This window comes from Tachyglossus aculeatus, chromosome 3, assembly GCF_015852505.1.
Source record: "Tachyglossus aculeatus isolate mTacAcu1 chromosome 3, mTacAcu1.pri, whole genome shotgun sequence".
In the NCBI taxonomy this organism is placed as follows: Eukaryota; Metazoa; Chordata; class Mammalia; order Monotremata; family Tachyglossidae; genus Tachyglossus; species Tachyglossus aculeatus.
In genome coordinates this window covers 100,036,810-100,053,173 of record NC_052068.1, presented here as the reverse complement: position 1 = coordinate 100,053,173, position 16,364 = coordinate 100,036,810, and the positions used below count along the sequence as shown (strand labels likewise).

The 16,364-nt window shown below is 45.4% G+C and overlaps 1 protein-coding gene across 1 annotated transcript in view; it reads right to left on the bottom strand.

Moving 5' to 3' along the window:
* EPG5 (ectopic P-granules autophagy protein 5 homolog) overlaps window positions 1–15,774 on the bottom strand; it is a 132,197-nt gene extending 116,423 nt beyond the window's left edge. Inside the window, exon 1 of the mRNA XM_038743711.1 lies at window positions 15,670–15,774. Coding sequence (XP_038599639.1) covers window positions 15,670–15,738 — 69 coding nt within the window. The 5' untranslated portion in view covers window positions 15,739–15,774. The remainder of the gene's footprint in view (window positions 1–15,669) is intronic.
* Between the last annotated feature and the right edge of the window lie 590 nt (window positions 15,775–16,364).

Here is a 16,364-nt window from a genome sequence, read left to right as displayed (position 1 = left end):
GGTAAGGGCTCAATATATTCGACTGACTCACTATTGAGAGTCCATCTAGTGCAATGCACTGCACTAAATGCTAGGGATACAAGTGAAAGTGCTAGGCGCCCTTATTTTGTAAAAAATAGCTGAGAGTTCGACATTTCCCAATGAGTCCAAGCACAGATAAATGTTTGCGATGAATTGTTTCGACTATTTCTCATACTCTTGGCACAAAATAGCAAAACAGTCCTCTGGACTGTAAGCTCCTTGGGGGGGCAGGGAATGTGTCTACCAACTCTGTAATATTGTACTCTCCTGACCGCATATTACAGTGCTCCGCAGAGAGTAAGAACTCAATAAACAGGATGGATTGAAAGCAGATTTTTCTTAACCTTTGCTTTAAACAGCATACACGAAGACAGCGCCAATTAAAACATGCTACATCTCATAAACATCAGATCGGGAAGTTCCGAATAAGCGACAAGATTTGTTTAAGACGGAAGTCAGAGTGCAACTTTGAAGAAGGAACTGCCAGAAACGTATCTAGTTACTTAGACTTCTAGACTGTGAGCCCACTGTTGGGTAGGGACTGTCTCTATATGTTGCCAACTTGTACTTCCCAAGCGCTTAGTACAGTGCTCTGCACACAGTAAGTGCTCAATAAATATGACTGATTGATTGATTGATAGACTGTAAGGTAATTTTGGGCCGGAAATGTTCCGGTTATATCCTTGTGTCGCCCTCTCCCAAAAGCTTAGTACGGTGCTGTTCATGCACTAAGCACCAAATAAAGATGATTGATTGATTCTGCGATACCGTAATTTTAAAGATACATTTACCCTAACAATAATAACAATAATTATTGTAACAATAATAATAACAATAATCAATCAATCAATCAATCGTATTTATTGAGCGCTTACTGTGTGCAGAGCACTGTACTAAGCGCTTGGGAAGTACAAATTGGCAACTATAGAGACAGTCCCTACCCAACAGTGGGCTCACAGTCTAAAAGGGGGAGACAGAGAACAAAACCAAACATACTAACAAAATAAAATAAATAGAATAGATATGTACAAGTAAAATAAATAAATAAATAAATAGAGTAATAAATATGTACAAACATATATACATATATACAGGTGCTGTGGGAAAGGGAAGGAGGTAAGATGAGGGGGATGGAGAGGAGGACAGGGAAACCCTAATAACAACAATAACAAACACAACGGGGAAAGCAGTGTGACAGTGGATGGAGCACGAGCCTGGGAGTCAGAAGGACTTGGGTTCTAATCCTGACTCCTCCACTTGTCTGCTGTGTGACCTTGGGCAAGTTGCTTCATTTTTCTATGCCTCAGTTACCTCATCTGTGAAATGGGGATTAAGACCCTGACCCTGCTCCACAATAATAATTGTGTATATTTGTACACATTTATTACTCTATTTTATTAATGATGTGATCTATAATTCTATTTATCTATTTTGATGCTACTGATGCCTGTCGACTTGTTTTGTTTTGTTGTCTGTCTCCCTATTATAGACTGTGAGCCCGTTGGTGGGTAGGGACTGTCTCTATCTGTTGCAGAACAGTACTTCCCAAGCACTTGGTACAGTGCTCTGCACACAGTATGCGCTCAATAAATATGATTGAATGAATGAATGACTGTGAGCCCCCTGTGGGACATGAACTGTGTCCAACCTGAATGGCTTTGATCTACCCCAGTGCTCAGTAGTGCCTGACACATAGTAAGCACTTAACAAATATCACTGGAAAAAAAAAAAGAAATAACAGTGGTACGTGTTACGCAACTAATGGGCCACAAGGGACCCACAGACTCTGGGAGGAGAACAGATATTTAACTCCTATTTACAGCTGAGGAAAACGAGGCACAGAGAAGTGACTTGCCCAAGATCACCCAACAGGCCAGTGGTGGGGCCTGAATTAGAACGGATTCCCAGGCTTGAGCTCTTTTCAATAGGCCATGCTGCTTCCCCAAATCCTCCAATTACAAAATTCATTTTTCATCATCATCATCATCATCAATCGTATTTATTGAGCGCTTACTATGTGCAGAGCACTGTACTAAGCGCTTGGGAAGTACAAATTGGCAACATATAGAGACAGTCCCTATCCAACAGCGGGCTCACAGTCTAAAAGGGGGAGACAGAGAACAAAACCAAACATAATACCAAAATAAAATAAATAGAATAGATATGTACAAATAAAATAAATGAATAAATAAATAGAGTAATAGTCCCTTGGCGCGCTTCCTCCCAGAAACCCTTACAGGGCTGCTCTTGAGGCCCATAGAACCACTGTGGAAGCCTTCCCTTTCACACAGTACCTCAGGCAACTACATCTGCATGGCGCAGCAGATAGAGCCCAGGCCCGGGAATGAGAAGATCATGGGTTCTAATGCCAGCCTCTGCCACTCGTCTGCTGTGGGTCCTTGGACAATCACTTCCTTCTCCAGGCCTTAGTTAACTCATCTGCAAAATGGGGATTACGACTGTGAGCCCCATGTGGGAAAGGGACTGTGTCCAACCTGATTAGCTTGTATCTACCCCAGAACTTAGAACAGTGCCTGGCACATAGCAAGCACATATTTAAAATTTTTAACATTATTAATAATAAACAAGTGTGGGATCTCCCCTACAGAACAATCCCCTTCACTTTTCAATGGTTCCTTCCTTGCTGCTTTTAAACATGCTCATATTCTGTCCCCCACCCTCCCCCATCTCCTTCCTACCGATCCTCTCCAAAGTCCTTGAGTGAGTTACTTCCACCCACTGCCTCCATTTCCTCTTCTCCAACTTGTTCCTTGATTCCTTCCGATCTGGCTTCCGCCCCCTTCGCTCCACAGAAATTGTCCTCTCAAAGGTCACCAATGACTTCCATCTTGCAAATCTAACAGTCTCTACTCCATCCTAGCCCTCCTCCGCCTCTCTGCTGCCTTTTTACACTCTGGACAACCCCCGTCTCCTGGAAACACTATCTAATCTTGACTTCACTGCCCCTGTCCTCTCCTGGTTCTCCTCCTATCTCTCTGGCTCCTCTTTTGCGGGCTCTTCCTCTGCCTCCCACCCCCTAACTATGGGGGTCCCTCAAGGTTCGGTTCTGGGTCCCCTTCTATTCTCCATCTACACCCACTCCCCTGTAGGACCTATATTCCCTCCAGGCTCCAACCACCATTTCAATTTGAATGATGCAGCGTGGCTCAGTGGAAAGAGCACGGGCTTTGGAGTCAGAGGTCATGGGTTCAAATCCTGGCTCCGCCAATTGTCAGCTGTGTGACTTTGGGCAAGTCACTTAATTTCTCTGGGCCTCAGTTACCTCATCTGTAAAATGGGGATGAAGACTGTGAACCTCCCATGGGACAACCTGATCACCTTGTAACCTCCCCAGGGCTTAAAACAGTGCTTTGCACATAGTAAGCGCTTAATAATTATTAATAATAATTATTATTATCATCTACCTCTCCAGGCCTGACTTTTCTCCTTCTCTGCAGTCTCTCATTTCCCCTTGCCTTCAGGACTTCTTTACTTGGGGGTTCTGCCAACACCTCAAACTTAAAATGTCCAAAACAGACCTCCTCATCTTCCCACCCAAATCCTGTCCTCCCCCTGACTTTCCTGTCACCAAAGACAGCACCACTATCTTCCCTGTCTCACAAGCCAATTACCTTGGCATTATCTTTAACCCATCTCTCTCATTCAAACCTAATATTCAATCTGTCACCAAATCCACTTCTACCTTCACCACATCGCTAAGAATCCACCCTTGCCTCTCCATCCGAACTGCTATGTCACTAATCCAAGAACTTATCCTATCCTGCTTTGACTACTGCATCAGCCTCCTCGCTGACCTCCCTGCCTCCTGTCTCTTCCCTCTCCAGTCCAGACTTCACTCTGCTGCCCAGATCATTTTTCTAAAAGAAATACAATCTATGTCACCCTACTCCCCAAGAAATTCCCATGGTTGCCCATCTACCTCCCAAACAGAAACACCTCTGGTGTACTTCAAAACATTCAATCAGCTCACTCCTCCTCCACCCTACTTCTCTGATTTCCTGTTAAAACCCAGACTGCACACTTCACTCCTCTGACACCAACCTATTTAACTGAACCTCAATCTCCTCTATCTCACTGCCAGCTCTTTGCCCACATCCGCCCTCTGGTCTGGAGCTCCCTCCCCCTTCATATATGACAGACCGCCTCTCTCCCCGGCTTCGAAAATCACATCTTCGAGAGGCTTTCCCCAATTAATCCCTTTCTTCCCCTACCTCCTCTCCCCTCTGCATCGCCCACACATTTGGACCTGTACCATTTAAGCGCTTGATATTCATCCCAACCTAAACCTCATAACACTTATGCACATATCCATAATCTATTTTTAGGTCTGTCTCCCCCTCTAGACAACAAGCTCCTTGTGGGCGGGGAACATGTCTATCAATATTGGAATTACAGCGCGCCACGCCTTGCATTAGTTTCTTCTCATCCAACTAATCCCTCCTGAGCTATTTTGCTTCTAGTCCTGCTTGACTGTCTCCTAACCACCTTGTTCAAGTAAACAAGAGTCTCTAGGAGTGGTAGAATACCAAGAGCTGGAACGTGATGGGCCTTCAGGCCTAGACTCCATTTTGTCTGGCCAAGCCGAATTTACCCAAACTGGACCCATTACCTATCCTCTTCTCATTTTTGTTCTGTTCTGTTTAGGCATCTATCAGGAAGTTTGGTTGGTTACAGTATTTAGTCAGAAAGAAACGAGGCCAGAATTCCTAACCTGCTTATCAATAGTGTTTGTCAACCAGATCCTTTGACACCTGTCCAAGAAGTTTGGTTGGTTACGGTATTTAGTCAGAAAGAAATGAGGCCAGAATTCCTAACCTGCTTATCAATAGTGTTTGTCAACCAGATCCTTTGACACCTGTCCACATGTTTTGTTTTGTTGTCTGTCTCCCCCTTCTAGACTGCGAGCCCGTTGTTGGGTAGGGACCGTCTCTACATGTTGCCAACTTGTACTTCCCAAGATCTTAGTACAGTGCTCTGCACACAGTAAGCGCTCAATAAATATGATTGAATAAATGAATGAATGAACAGGGACTGCATCTGATCTGATTACCTTGTATCTATTCCAGCACTTAATACAGTGCTTGGCTGTTATGGGCAGGGAATGTGTCAGCTAATTCTGTTATAGTGTACTCTCCTAAACACTTAGTACAGTGCTCTGCACATAACACAGCCCTCAATAACTACGACTGATTGACTGGCACACAGTAAGCAATTAACAAATACTATTATTACTATTATGTGTCAAACACTGCTCTAAGCACAGAAGTAGATACGAATCAATTCGGACTAAGTCCCTGTCTCAGTCGCTCTCAACTTAGATCTGTACCCTTTAAAAATTTTATAATAATAATAATAATAATAATAATAGTACTTGTAAAGTACTTATTATGTGCCAGGCACTGTTCTAAGCAATGGGGTAGATACAAGGTCATCAGGTGGTCCCATGTGAGGCTCACAGTCTTAATCCCCATTTTACAGATGAGGTAACTGAGGCCCAGAGAAGTGAAGTGACAAAGTCACCCATCAGACAAGTGGCAGAGTCAGGATTAGAAACCACATCCTCTGATTCCCAAGCCTGGGCTCTTTCCACTAAGCCACGCTGCCCCACCCACAGCCCCATAGCACTTTTGTACATATTGTATTTTAAATAAATGTTCATTCATTCATTTAATCATAATTACTGAGTGCTTACTGTGTGTTGAGCACTGTACTAAGCATTTGGGAGAGTACATGTCTATCTCCTCCTCTAAACTGTAAGCTCCTGATGGGCAGAGAACATGTCTACCAACTCTTATCTATCATATTCTCCCATGCACTTAGTATTCCGCTCTGCACAGAGTAATCACTGAATAAATACTACTGATTGATTACATCTGGATTTTGAATCCAGTGGCCTGATATCATGGACTTAGTTCCCAAACTAAGCCCCCTGGAGCTTCTCCTCCGCTCCCCCTCCCCTCCTCATCGCCCCAACTCACTCCCTTTGCTCTACCCCTTCCCCGCCCTACAGCACTTGTGTATATACCTACATATTTATAATTATTTTAATTATAATTCTACTTATATTTATTCATTATGTGTATATATCTATAATTCTATTTATTTACATTGATTCAACTGATGCCTGTTTAACTGTTTGTCTAGACTGTGAGCCTGTTGTGGGAAGGGATTGTCTCTGTTGCTGAATTGTACTTCCCAAGTGCTTAGTATAGTGCTCTGCACACAGTAAGTGCTCAATAAATACGATTAAATGAATGAATGAATCCTCATAATGGGGAGAACCCAGAAGGGTCTAATAATTACCTCAAGTAAAATTTAGTGCTGTTTGTATTAAGGTATTCTACAACCATCTGGGCTCTTTGAGCACGTGTGAAGCTAAGATGCTGAACCAACGGTATATAAAGAAACTCTGTACTGCTTCAATTTGAGCAGCATTTGACTCGCCGAAGAAATTATGCCCATCAATCACCACTCCCTGATAGTGCAGGGACTGCTAAGAGTAACAAACATGTCTCTGACATACCCTATTTAACACAACGCAAAGTTCGTGAAGTTTTCTTCCACACAACTCTACTGTAGTGTATTCTCTTGAACGGTTGGCACAGTGCTCTGCACACAGTACACACTGAAATAAATACTGCTGATTGACTGTGTTTCATAATTTTAACTATTTTACGCAAGAGCCCTTCTGAAAATTCCACCTCCTCTGGGAGGCTTTCCCTGATTAATTTTCTTTTCTCCAAATCACATTCTTTTCCCTATCAACTCTGAGCTACTGCCTCACCACAGTATTTAATACCACTGTATACCCCTGTACGTTCTCTCTTATTTGACCATTCCTTTCTCCTCTCTAAATTATTGTGGGTCCTGGTAGATTATAAACTCTTTAAGAGCAGAGATCATGCTTCTACCACTTTTGAACGCTCCCAAGTGCTTAGCGCAGTGCTTTGCAAATATTAAGTGCTCAAATACTACTGACTGACAATGAAAAAAACTCCTTGAGCCAAATAAACTGTGAACGTATTAGATAAAATATCCCCAAGAGCTTCTATGCGTCCAACCCACAACTACCAAAAAAGAGTGATTGTTCTACTTGTTTTTCCTCCGAGAAGAACTTTGTCAACCATGGAAATTCCTTACATCTGACTGGGAAGCAGTTAGGAGCAAATCAAGCCACATAAAGGACAAATTGAACTTCTATCAGGTTTATCGATCACTAGACCGGAACCAAACCAACACTACATTAAAACTGAAGGGCAAGGATTCAGTCGCCACGTGACTAACTTTAAGGAATGTAGGTCGACGGCATATGAGTGTGCGGGAATAGCAATACTAAAAGGAAATAAACATATGACACAGTACGCTTCCCAAACTAAGCTCTGCTTCGACATTCCAGGATGCCACACAACAGCTAACAATTTCCCCCTCAGAAATAATAAAAATTCCTTTGACAATCACGTCAACAACATGTATTGAGCACCTTGTGGCGCGCAGAGCACTATATCCACCTCATCGATCAATCCGTCAATGGGATTTACTGGCCTCTTACTATGTGCAGATCACTGTACTAAGTGCTTGGGAAAGTGCAATACAACAGAATTAGCGGACACATTCCCTGCCCCAAACGAGCCTACGGTCTAGAGGAGGGCCTACGAGAGAAACAGAACACCTGCCCTCAATAAGTGAGCAATCTAACAGGGGGATATGTGGGAGAAAAACTGCCAGATATACAATGGATAAAAGAAAAAAGCATAGGTATAAATGATAAAACTACAGAAAGAAAATACCTAATTGATAACCAATAGAGCCTAATGAGGCAGGGAATGCCTCATTTTAAGATGATTTTTAAGACAGTATTGAAGGCGGTATGGGACATGATGTGGGGAAAGCCTGAATAAGTGTATAGCAGTCAGGAGCTATGGTCCTTAGAACAGTGCCCAGCACTTAGAAGCAGCGTGGCACAGTGGAAAGAGCACTTTGGAGTCAGAGTCATGGGTTCATATCCCAGCTCTGCCACTTGTCAGCTGTGTGACTTTGAGCAAGTCACTTAACTTCTCTGGGCCTCAGTTACCTCATCTGTAAAATGGGGACTGTGAGCCCCCCATGGGACAACCTGAGCACTTTGTAACCTCCCCCAGCACTTAGAACAGTGCTTTGCACAAAGTAAGCACTTAATAAATGCCATTATTATTATTATTATTATTATAGTAAGCACTTAATAAATGCCATCATTATTATTACTCTGTCAGGAAAGAGCTTGTTTTACAGGCTAAGCCGATTGAAGATTTTAGGAAATGGTCTCCTGCCCTTTTATGCCGCCTTTCCCTTCCTCGGCATGTTTTTCTTTCTGTTCTACACTTGTGGGAGGAATTGGCTGTAGGCTCGAGGAAATGGGTGCCAGTTGCGCTCCTCGATGTTGAGTGAGGACCATACAGACCCTTATTCATTCAATCGGATTTATTGAGCACTTACTGTGTGCAGAGCACTGTACTAAGTGCTTGGGAAGTACAAGTTGGCAACATATAGAGACGGTCCCTACCCTTAGAGCCCTGCAGGTAGGCTATTCTGGAAACAAGTCCCCTTACTAGAGTTACTCAAGGAAAATCCTTTGGGTTTTTATTTTTCCTGGTTTCCCAAATGGAAGCCTGCAAATAAGTGAAGTCGCTACCCTTTACTTCTGTCAGCTGCTTATGTAATTTTACAGCACGGACAAGTATCATCTACTTACTATCTGGTATCAGCAGAGGCACAGAGTGGTCTACTAGATAGACCACAAGCTCTATCACAAATAAGGACCTGGGTTCTAATCCCGGCTCCGCCACTTGTCTGCTGTCTGACCTTGGGCAAGTCACTTCGCTTCTCTGTGCCTCAGTTACCTCATTCAGAAAATGGAGACTAAGACTGTGAGCCCCATGTGGGAGGTGAAATTGGGTCCAACCTGATTACCCTCTACCTACCCCAGTGTTTAGTATACTGCCCAGCAGATGGTGAGTACTTAACAAATATCATAAACAAAAAATCAATAAAAAAATCTAGTCTATCCAAAATGATCCTTAGAGAATAGTGAGGCTACCCAACCAACAGGCAAGTGTAACTTTTAAAATCTGTGGGGGAATGTGTATTGAGTACTCTCTTGTATCTGCTCAAAAATGAAAGAAGTTTATTCATTCATTACCATAAACTTTGAAAAATTTTTAATATAATAATTGGAAAAGTTGCTGTTAGCGGACCATTTGTAAGGGAGCATTAAACTATTGTACTTCAGACTTTTGATTTGGGGGGGGTGGTTAGGAAAGGAATCAACTTGTCTTAGTAACAACGATGATGATAATGACAATCTTGTTAATAAAGCACTTACTAAGTGCCAAGTGAGTCAGGGGATAAAAAATAATCAGATTGGATACAGCCCTTTCCTGCCTGGTGGGGAAGACCTGAGAAAGGGGGAGAACAGTTGAGGAAAATGAGGCACGGAAAAATTAAATGACTTGCATAAAATCACACAGCAGGCAAGTGTGGAGATGTGATTAGAACCCAGATCTCCTGAATCCCAGCCCCAAGCTCTATCTGCCAAGCCATGCTTAATGCCAGCATTATTTCCCTCTAGACTGTAAGCTCCTTTTGGACGGGGAACACATGCTCTACTCTACTCTCCCAGGTGCTTAGTTTCGGTACTCTGCACACTGTTGGCGCTCAATAAATATCATGGATTGAGTCCCTCGATTTAGGAAATCAAGTGCCCCAATCCCAGTTAACATCAAGGAAGCGCTTAGTACAGTGCTCTGCACACAGTAAGCGCTCAATAAATACAATGGAATGAAACCTCTCCTGGGTCTTCCTCAGAGATGTTTCTTCAAAAACTGCAGGGGTCAAGCCCCTACGCACGGCAATGCCGCTTTAGGCTTAATCGGGTGCCACCAGCCTGGTAAAGCCCACACGAGATTCCAGATTGGCCTCTTACTTTTAAAGATGAGCACGAGCCAAGTTTCACCTTCTCATCTTCGTATTCATTCATTCAATCGTATTTATTGAGCACTTACTGTGTGCAAAGCACTGTACTAAGCACTTGGAAAGTACAAGTTGGCAACATATAGAGACGGTCCCTACCCAACAGCGGGCTCACAGTCTAGAAGATGAGCCCTCCCCCTGTTCCTGCAAGTTATGAGGCGGAAATGCACATATACCCAGAGCAACTGGTCACGTGCAGCTTCTCTCCCCTCACACTTTCCTGGACAAACATTAGGAGCTCCAGCATCATGGAGAAGGAGGAGGCAAGAAGAGGAAGTGGGAGCAAAGTCTAGAAGAGGTGAGACTCCAGAGGGAAGAGGAAAGGTGAAACAAAATTAGGGGATGAAGGCATGACCAAATGTTGAGGAATGAGGGGTGGAAAGCGTTTTCTTTTTTTTTTGTGGTATTTGTTAAGCACTTACTAGGTGCCAGGCACTATAATGAGTGCTGTGGTAGATACGAGCTAATCAGGTTGGACACAATCTATGTTTCACATGGGCTCACTGTCTTAATCCCCATTTTACAGATGATGGAACTGAGGCCCAGATAAATGAGGCGACTTGCCCAAGGTCACACAGCAGACATGTAGCAGAGTTGGGATTTGAACCCATAACTTCTGACTCCCAGAACCGCGTTCTTTTCACTAAGCCATGCTGCTTCCCTGGTTCAAAACTACCAGGAGCCCCAGAGTTCAGCTTCACTTGGGTGGTGAAACCAACACATTTTATCCCTGGGAACATCTGCCGGCCAGTCACTCGTATTTACTGAGTGCTTACGGTGCGCACAGGACTGTACTAAGCACTTGGGAAAGTATTTACTGAGCGCTTACGGTGCGCACAGGACTGTACTAAGCACTTGGGAAAGTACAATAAAAACAATATAATGGATACGATCCCTACCCACAACGACCTTAAAGACTAGTGGGGGAGACAGACATTACTATAAACAAATTACAGATTTGTATGTAAGTACTGTGGGGATGAATAAAGGGAGTAAGCCAGAGAGACGTAGAAGGGAGTTGAAGAAAAGGAAAAGAGGACTTATGAAAGCCCTCTTGGAGGAAATGTGCCTTCAATACGGCCGTGAATAATAATGTTGGTATTTGTTAAGCGCTTACTATGTGCCAAGCACTGTTCTAAGCATTAGGGTTGATACAAGGTAATGAGGTTGTCCCATGTGGGCTCACAGTCTTAATCCCCATTTTACAGATGAGGCCACTGAGGCACAGAGAAGTGAAGTGACTTGCCCAAAGTCACACAGCTAAGTGGCAGAGCCGGGATTAGAACCCACGGTCTCTGACTCCCAAACGCGGACTCTTTCCGCTAAGCCACGCTGCTTCTCGAAAGGGAAGGGGGGAGAGTAACTGTCAGATATAAGGAGGGAAGGAGTTCCAGGCCAGGGGCAGGACGTAGGCGAGGGGTCGGTGGCGAGACAGATGAGACTGAGGTGCAGTGAGCAGGTTGGCATTAGAGAGGTGAAGGGTGTGGGCTGTGTTGTAGTAGGACGGGACAGGGCGATCGAGTGCTTTAACGCCCATGGGGAGGAGTTTCTGTTTGATGCGGAAGTGGTTGGGCAACCCCTGCGGTTTCTTGAGGAGTGGGGAAAGATGGCCCGTACGTTTTCGTAGAAAAGTGATGTGGTCAGCAGAGCGGAATATGGACTGGAGTGGTGAGAAATGTGAGGCCCCAGAAAACACACAGGGACATGAGCAGAAAGATCCCCAAAGACTGCACATAGAGAGAGAGCACCCCAGTAATCAGGCATGCCAAGAATCCAAAAGGACCTGAACAGGGGGAGCTGGGGTGCAATCATTAGAATTTATTGAGAGCTTACTGTGTGTACTAAGCCCTTGGGAGAGTACGGCACAGAGGGCTGACCATCTGGAGAGAGAGATGGACATTAAAATACATTACAGATAGGGAACTCAATCAACCGAAGGTTACTTGTTGAGCGCCTACTGTGTTTGGAGCACTGTACTAAGTGCTTGGGAAAATACAACAGCGTTGGCAGGCACGTTCCCTGCCCACGATGAGCTTCCAGTCCAGAGGAAATGGCCGATGTGTATTTTGGGGCAGGGTATCAAAGTGCCTAGGTGACCCAAAGAGGAAATGGTCATTTAAGGCCTCTTGGAAACGTGGCTTTAGTAGTGGTTTCACGTCAAGAAGGGTGAAGTGTGTTGGCTGGGTGGTAATAGGAAATCACAGGGGAGGCAGATTGGGGAGAGATGACTGCGTGCCTTAAAGCTGATGGTAGGGAGTTCCTGTTGCACAGAGAGGTGGGTGAGCAACCACTGGAAGTTTCTGAGGAATGGGGAAAACCTGGACTGAATTTTTTTTTTTTAAGGAAAATGATCCTGACAGCACAGTGAAGTAAGGAGTGGAGTGGGGAAGAGGCAGGGAGGTCAGCAAAGAGGCAGATGCAGTAGTCAAGGCGGGACAAGATAAGTGTTTGGATCAGTGTAATAGCAGTTTGGAAGGGGATGAAGGAAAGGACTCTAGAGATGTCACGAAGGTAGCGCTGATAGTATCTGTTTACAGACTTAAAATTTGGGTTAAATGATAAAAGTCACCTTTTATCATGGATATGCCAAGGGTAGTGGTTTGTGCCCAACACAACCTTAAGAGGAGGTTGTGACCCCTGATTCTGGAGGAGAGACAGTGGAGATGAGGACAGAAAGAAATAGCCATCGCCCGGATCTCAGAGGAGGGAAAGTGAAAGGAGGCGCATCCTCAAGCGCTTAGTACAGTGCTCTGCACACAGTAAGTGCTCAAAAAATATGATTGAATGAATTAAGACAGGATCGGTCCGACTCCTGGAAGGACAGTGGGGAGCAGACCCTGAGGGATCAGTTTTAAGAAGAGGATAAACGAGACTCGTTACGTGTCTACCAACTCTGCTCTATTGTACTCTCCCAAACCCTTAGTACAGTGTTCTGCACACAATGAGCATTCAATAAATACCCTCATTGAAATGAGAATGCAGGCAGGGGTAGAGGGTCTGTGACCCTGAGAAAGGGAGGCATGGGCACTGTGACAGAGGATATGGGTATTTCTCTGTGACTGAGTTCCCTCATCTGGTAAATGGGGATTAGGACTGTGAGGCCCATGTGGGGCAGGGACTGTGTCCAACCTGAGATGCTTGTATTCCACCCCAGCGCTTGCTACATAGTGAGCACTAAATACCAAAATTATTATCTTATAACTACCCCAGCACTTAGTACAGGGTTCTAATCCCGGCTCTGCCACCTGTCCGCTGTGTGACCTTGGGTATGTCACATTGCTTCTCTGTGCCTCAGTTACCTCATCTGCAAAGTCGGGACTGAGACTGTGAGCTCCACATGGGACAAGGACTTTGTCCAACTTGATTCCTGGATTTGCTTGTATCCACCACAGCACTTAGTACAGTGCTTAGCACACAGTAAGTGCTTAACAAATGCTACTATTATTATTATTAGTAAGCGCTTGGGAGCGTATAGTATAATGATAGACACACTGGGGAAAGCAGCATGATGTAATGGATAAAGATCATGGGCCTCAGAGTCAGAAGGTCAAGAGTTCTAATCTCAGCTCTGCCACTTGTCTGCTAGGTGACGATGGTCAAGTCACTTCATTTCTCTGTGCCTCAGTTTCCTCCTCTGTAAAATTCTTTCATTCAATCGTACTTATTGAGCACTTACTGTGTGCAGAGCACTGTACTAAGCGCTTGGGAAGTACAAGTGGGCAACATATAGAGACGGCCCCTACCCAACAACGGGCTCACAGTCTAGAAGGGGGAGACAGACAACAAAACAAAACATGTAGACAGGTGTCAAAATCGTCAGAACAAATAGAATTAAAGCTATATGCATATCACTAACAAAATAAACGGTAAATATGTACAACTAAAATAGAGTAATAAATCTGTACAAATATAATAATGGCATTTATTAAGTGCTTACTATGTGAAAAGCACTGTTCTAAGCGCTGAGGAGGTTACAAGGTGATCAGGTTGTCCCACGGGGACTCAGTCTTAATCCCCATTTTATAGATGAGGGAACTGAGGCACAGAGAAGTTAAGTGACTTGCCCAAAGTCACACAGCTGACAATTGGCGGAGCCGGGATTAGAACCCATGACCTCTGACTCCAAAGCCCATGCTCTAGGGGAAGGAGTTAGGGCAGGAAGGAAGCAGAGGAGGAGAGGGAAAAGGGGGCTCAGTCTGGGAAGGCTTCCTGGAGGATGTGAGCTCTGGGGGGTGAAGACTGTGAGCCTCATGTGGGACAGGGACTGCGCCCAGCCTGATTCCCTTGTATCCACCCCAGCACTTAGTACGGTGCCTGGCACCTAGTAAGCACTTAACAAAACGTAGAATTATTAAAGAATGGGAGGACGGGGTCGGGGGGGACGCCGGTGGCGGGGAAGGGAGGTGTAGCAGAGAATGGGAGAAAGGCAGAGATGGGCAAGGGGAGGAGGAGCATTCATTCATTCAATCGTATTTATTGAGCACTTATTGTGTGCAAAGCACTGTAATAAGTGCTTGGAAAGTACAATTCGGCACCAGAGAGGGACAATCCCTACCCAACGACGGGCTCACGGCCTAGAAGCAGCGGTAGAGAAGTAGCTGGCCCAGTGGAAAGAGCTGGGGCTTGGGACTCGGAAGTCCTGGGTTCTAATCCCGACTCCGCCACTTGTCAGCTGTGTGACTTTGGGCAAGACACTTCACTTCTCTGTGCCTCAGTTCCCTCCTCTGTAAAATGGGGATTAAGACAGGGAGCCCCACGGGGGACAACCTGATTACCCTGGATCTACCCCAGTGCTTTGCACATAATAATAATAATGATAATGGTATTTGTTAAGTGCTGTGTGCGAAGCACTGTTCTGAGCGCTGGGGGATACAAGGATAATAATAATGATAGCATTTATTAAGCGCTTACTATGTGGAAAGCACTGGGGAAGTTACAAGATGATCAGGTTATCCCACATGGGGCTCACAGTCTTCATCCTCATTTTACAGATGAGGGAACTGAGGCCCAGAGAAGTAAAGCGACTTGCCCGAAGTCACACAGCTAACAAGTGGCGGAGCCGGGATTTGAACCCATGACCTCTGACTCCGAAGCCCGGGCTCTTTCCACTGAGCCACACTGCTTCAGCCTGCGCTTAACAAATACCACCATTATTATTATTATTATTATTATTACAAGGGGGGAGACGGACAGCAAAACAAACAGGTGTCAATCCCATCAAAACCGATCCATAGAATTGTAGCTATATACGCATCGTGAATAAAATAAAGAGAGTAATAAATATTTTGCAAGTGTACACAACTGTACACTTGCAGAGTGTACAGAGAAGCAGCGTGGCTCATTGGAAAGAGCCCGGGCTTTGGAGTCCGAGGTCATGGGTTCAAATCCCGGCTCCGCCAACTGTCAGCTGTGTGACTTTGGGCAAGTCACTTCAGTTCTCTGGGCCTCAGTTCCCTGATCTGGAAAATGGGGATGAAGTCTGTGAGCCCCCCGTGGGACAACCTGATCACCTTGTCACCTCCCCAGCGCTTAGACCAGTGCTTCGCACATAGTAAGCGCTTAATAAATGCCATCATAAAAAAACTGTGGAGCGGGGTCAGGGGTCAGGGGTCAGGTCCCTACCTTGCTCTTACTGGGGCTGGGCTTGGCCCTGGCCTTGGGCCTGCGCGGGGGTCTCAGGGCCTCGGCCATGACCCCTGCCCGCTGCTGCAGCTGTTGTTGCAGCCGCTGCAACTATTACTGCAGCTGCACTGGTGCAGCTGCAGCTGTTGGGCTCCAAACGCCTTCCTCCCCCGTCACGTGACCGGCACCTCGGCCCAACCCCCAGGAAAGGGAAGCGGCGGCCGCGACGGGACGCCGAAAGGGACAAACTAGCGCGGGACGGAGGCCGCGACGGGACGCCGAAGGGGACAAACTAGCGCGGGACGGAGGCCGCGACGGGACGCCGAAGGGGACAAACTAGCGCGGGACGGAAGCTGCGACGGGACCAAACTAGCGCGGGACGGCGGCCGCGAAGCGGGAGGTGGTGCTTCTTTTTCCCAGATGCCTCTCCCGGCGGCCTGACGGCCGGGCGCGACAGAGCATCAATCAATCAGTCAATCAATCAATCGTATTTATTGAGCGCTTACTGTGTGCAGAGCACTGTACTAAGCGCTTGGGAAGCACAAGTTGGCAATATATAGAGACAGTCCCTACCCAACATAATAATAATAATAATAATGGCATTTTGTTAAGCGCTTACTATGTGCGAATCACTGTTCCAATCAATCGTATTTATTGAGCGCTTACTGTATGCAGAGCACTGTACTAAGCGCTTG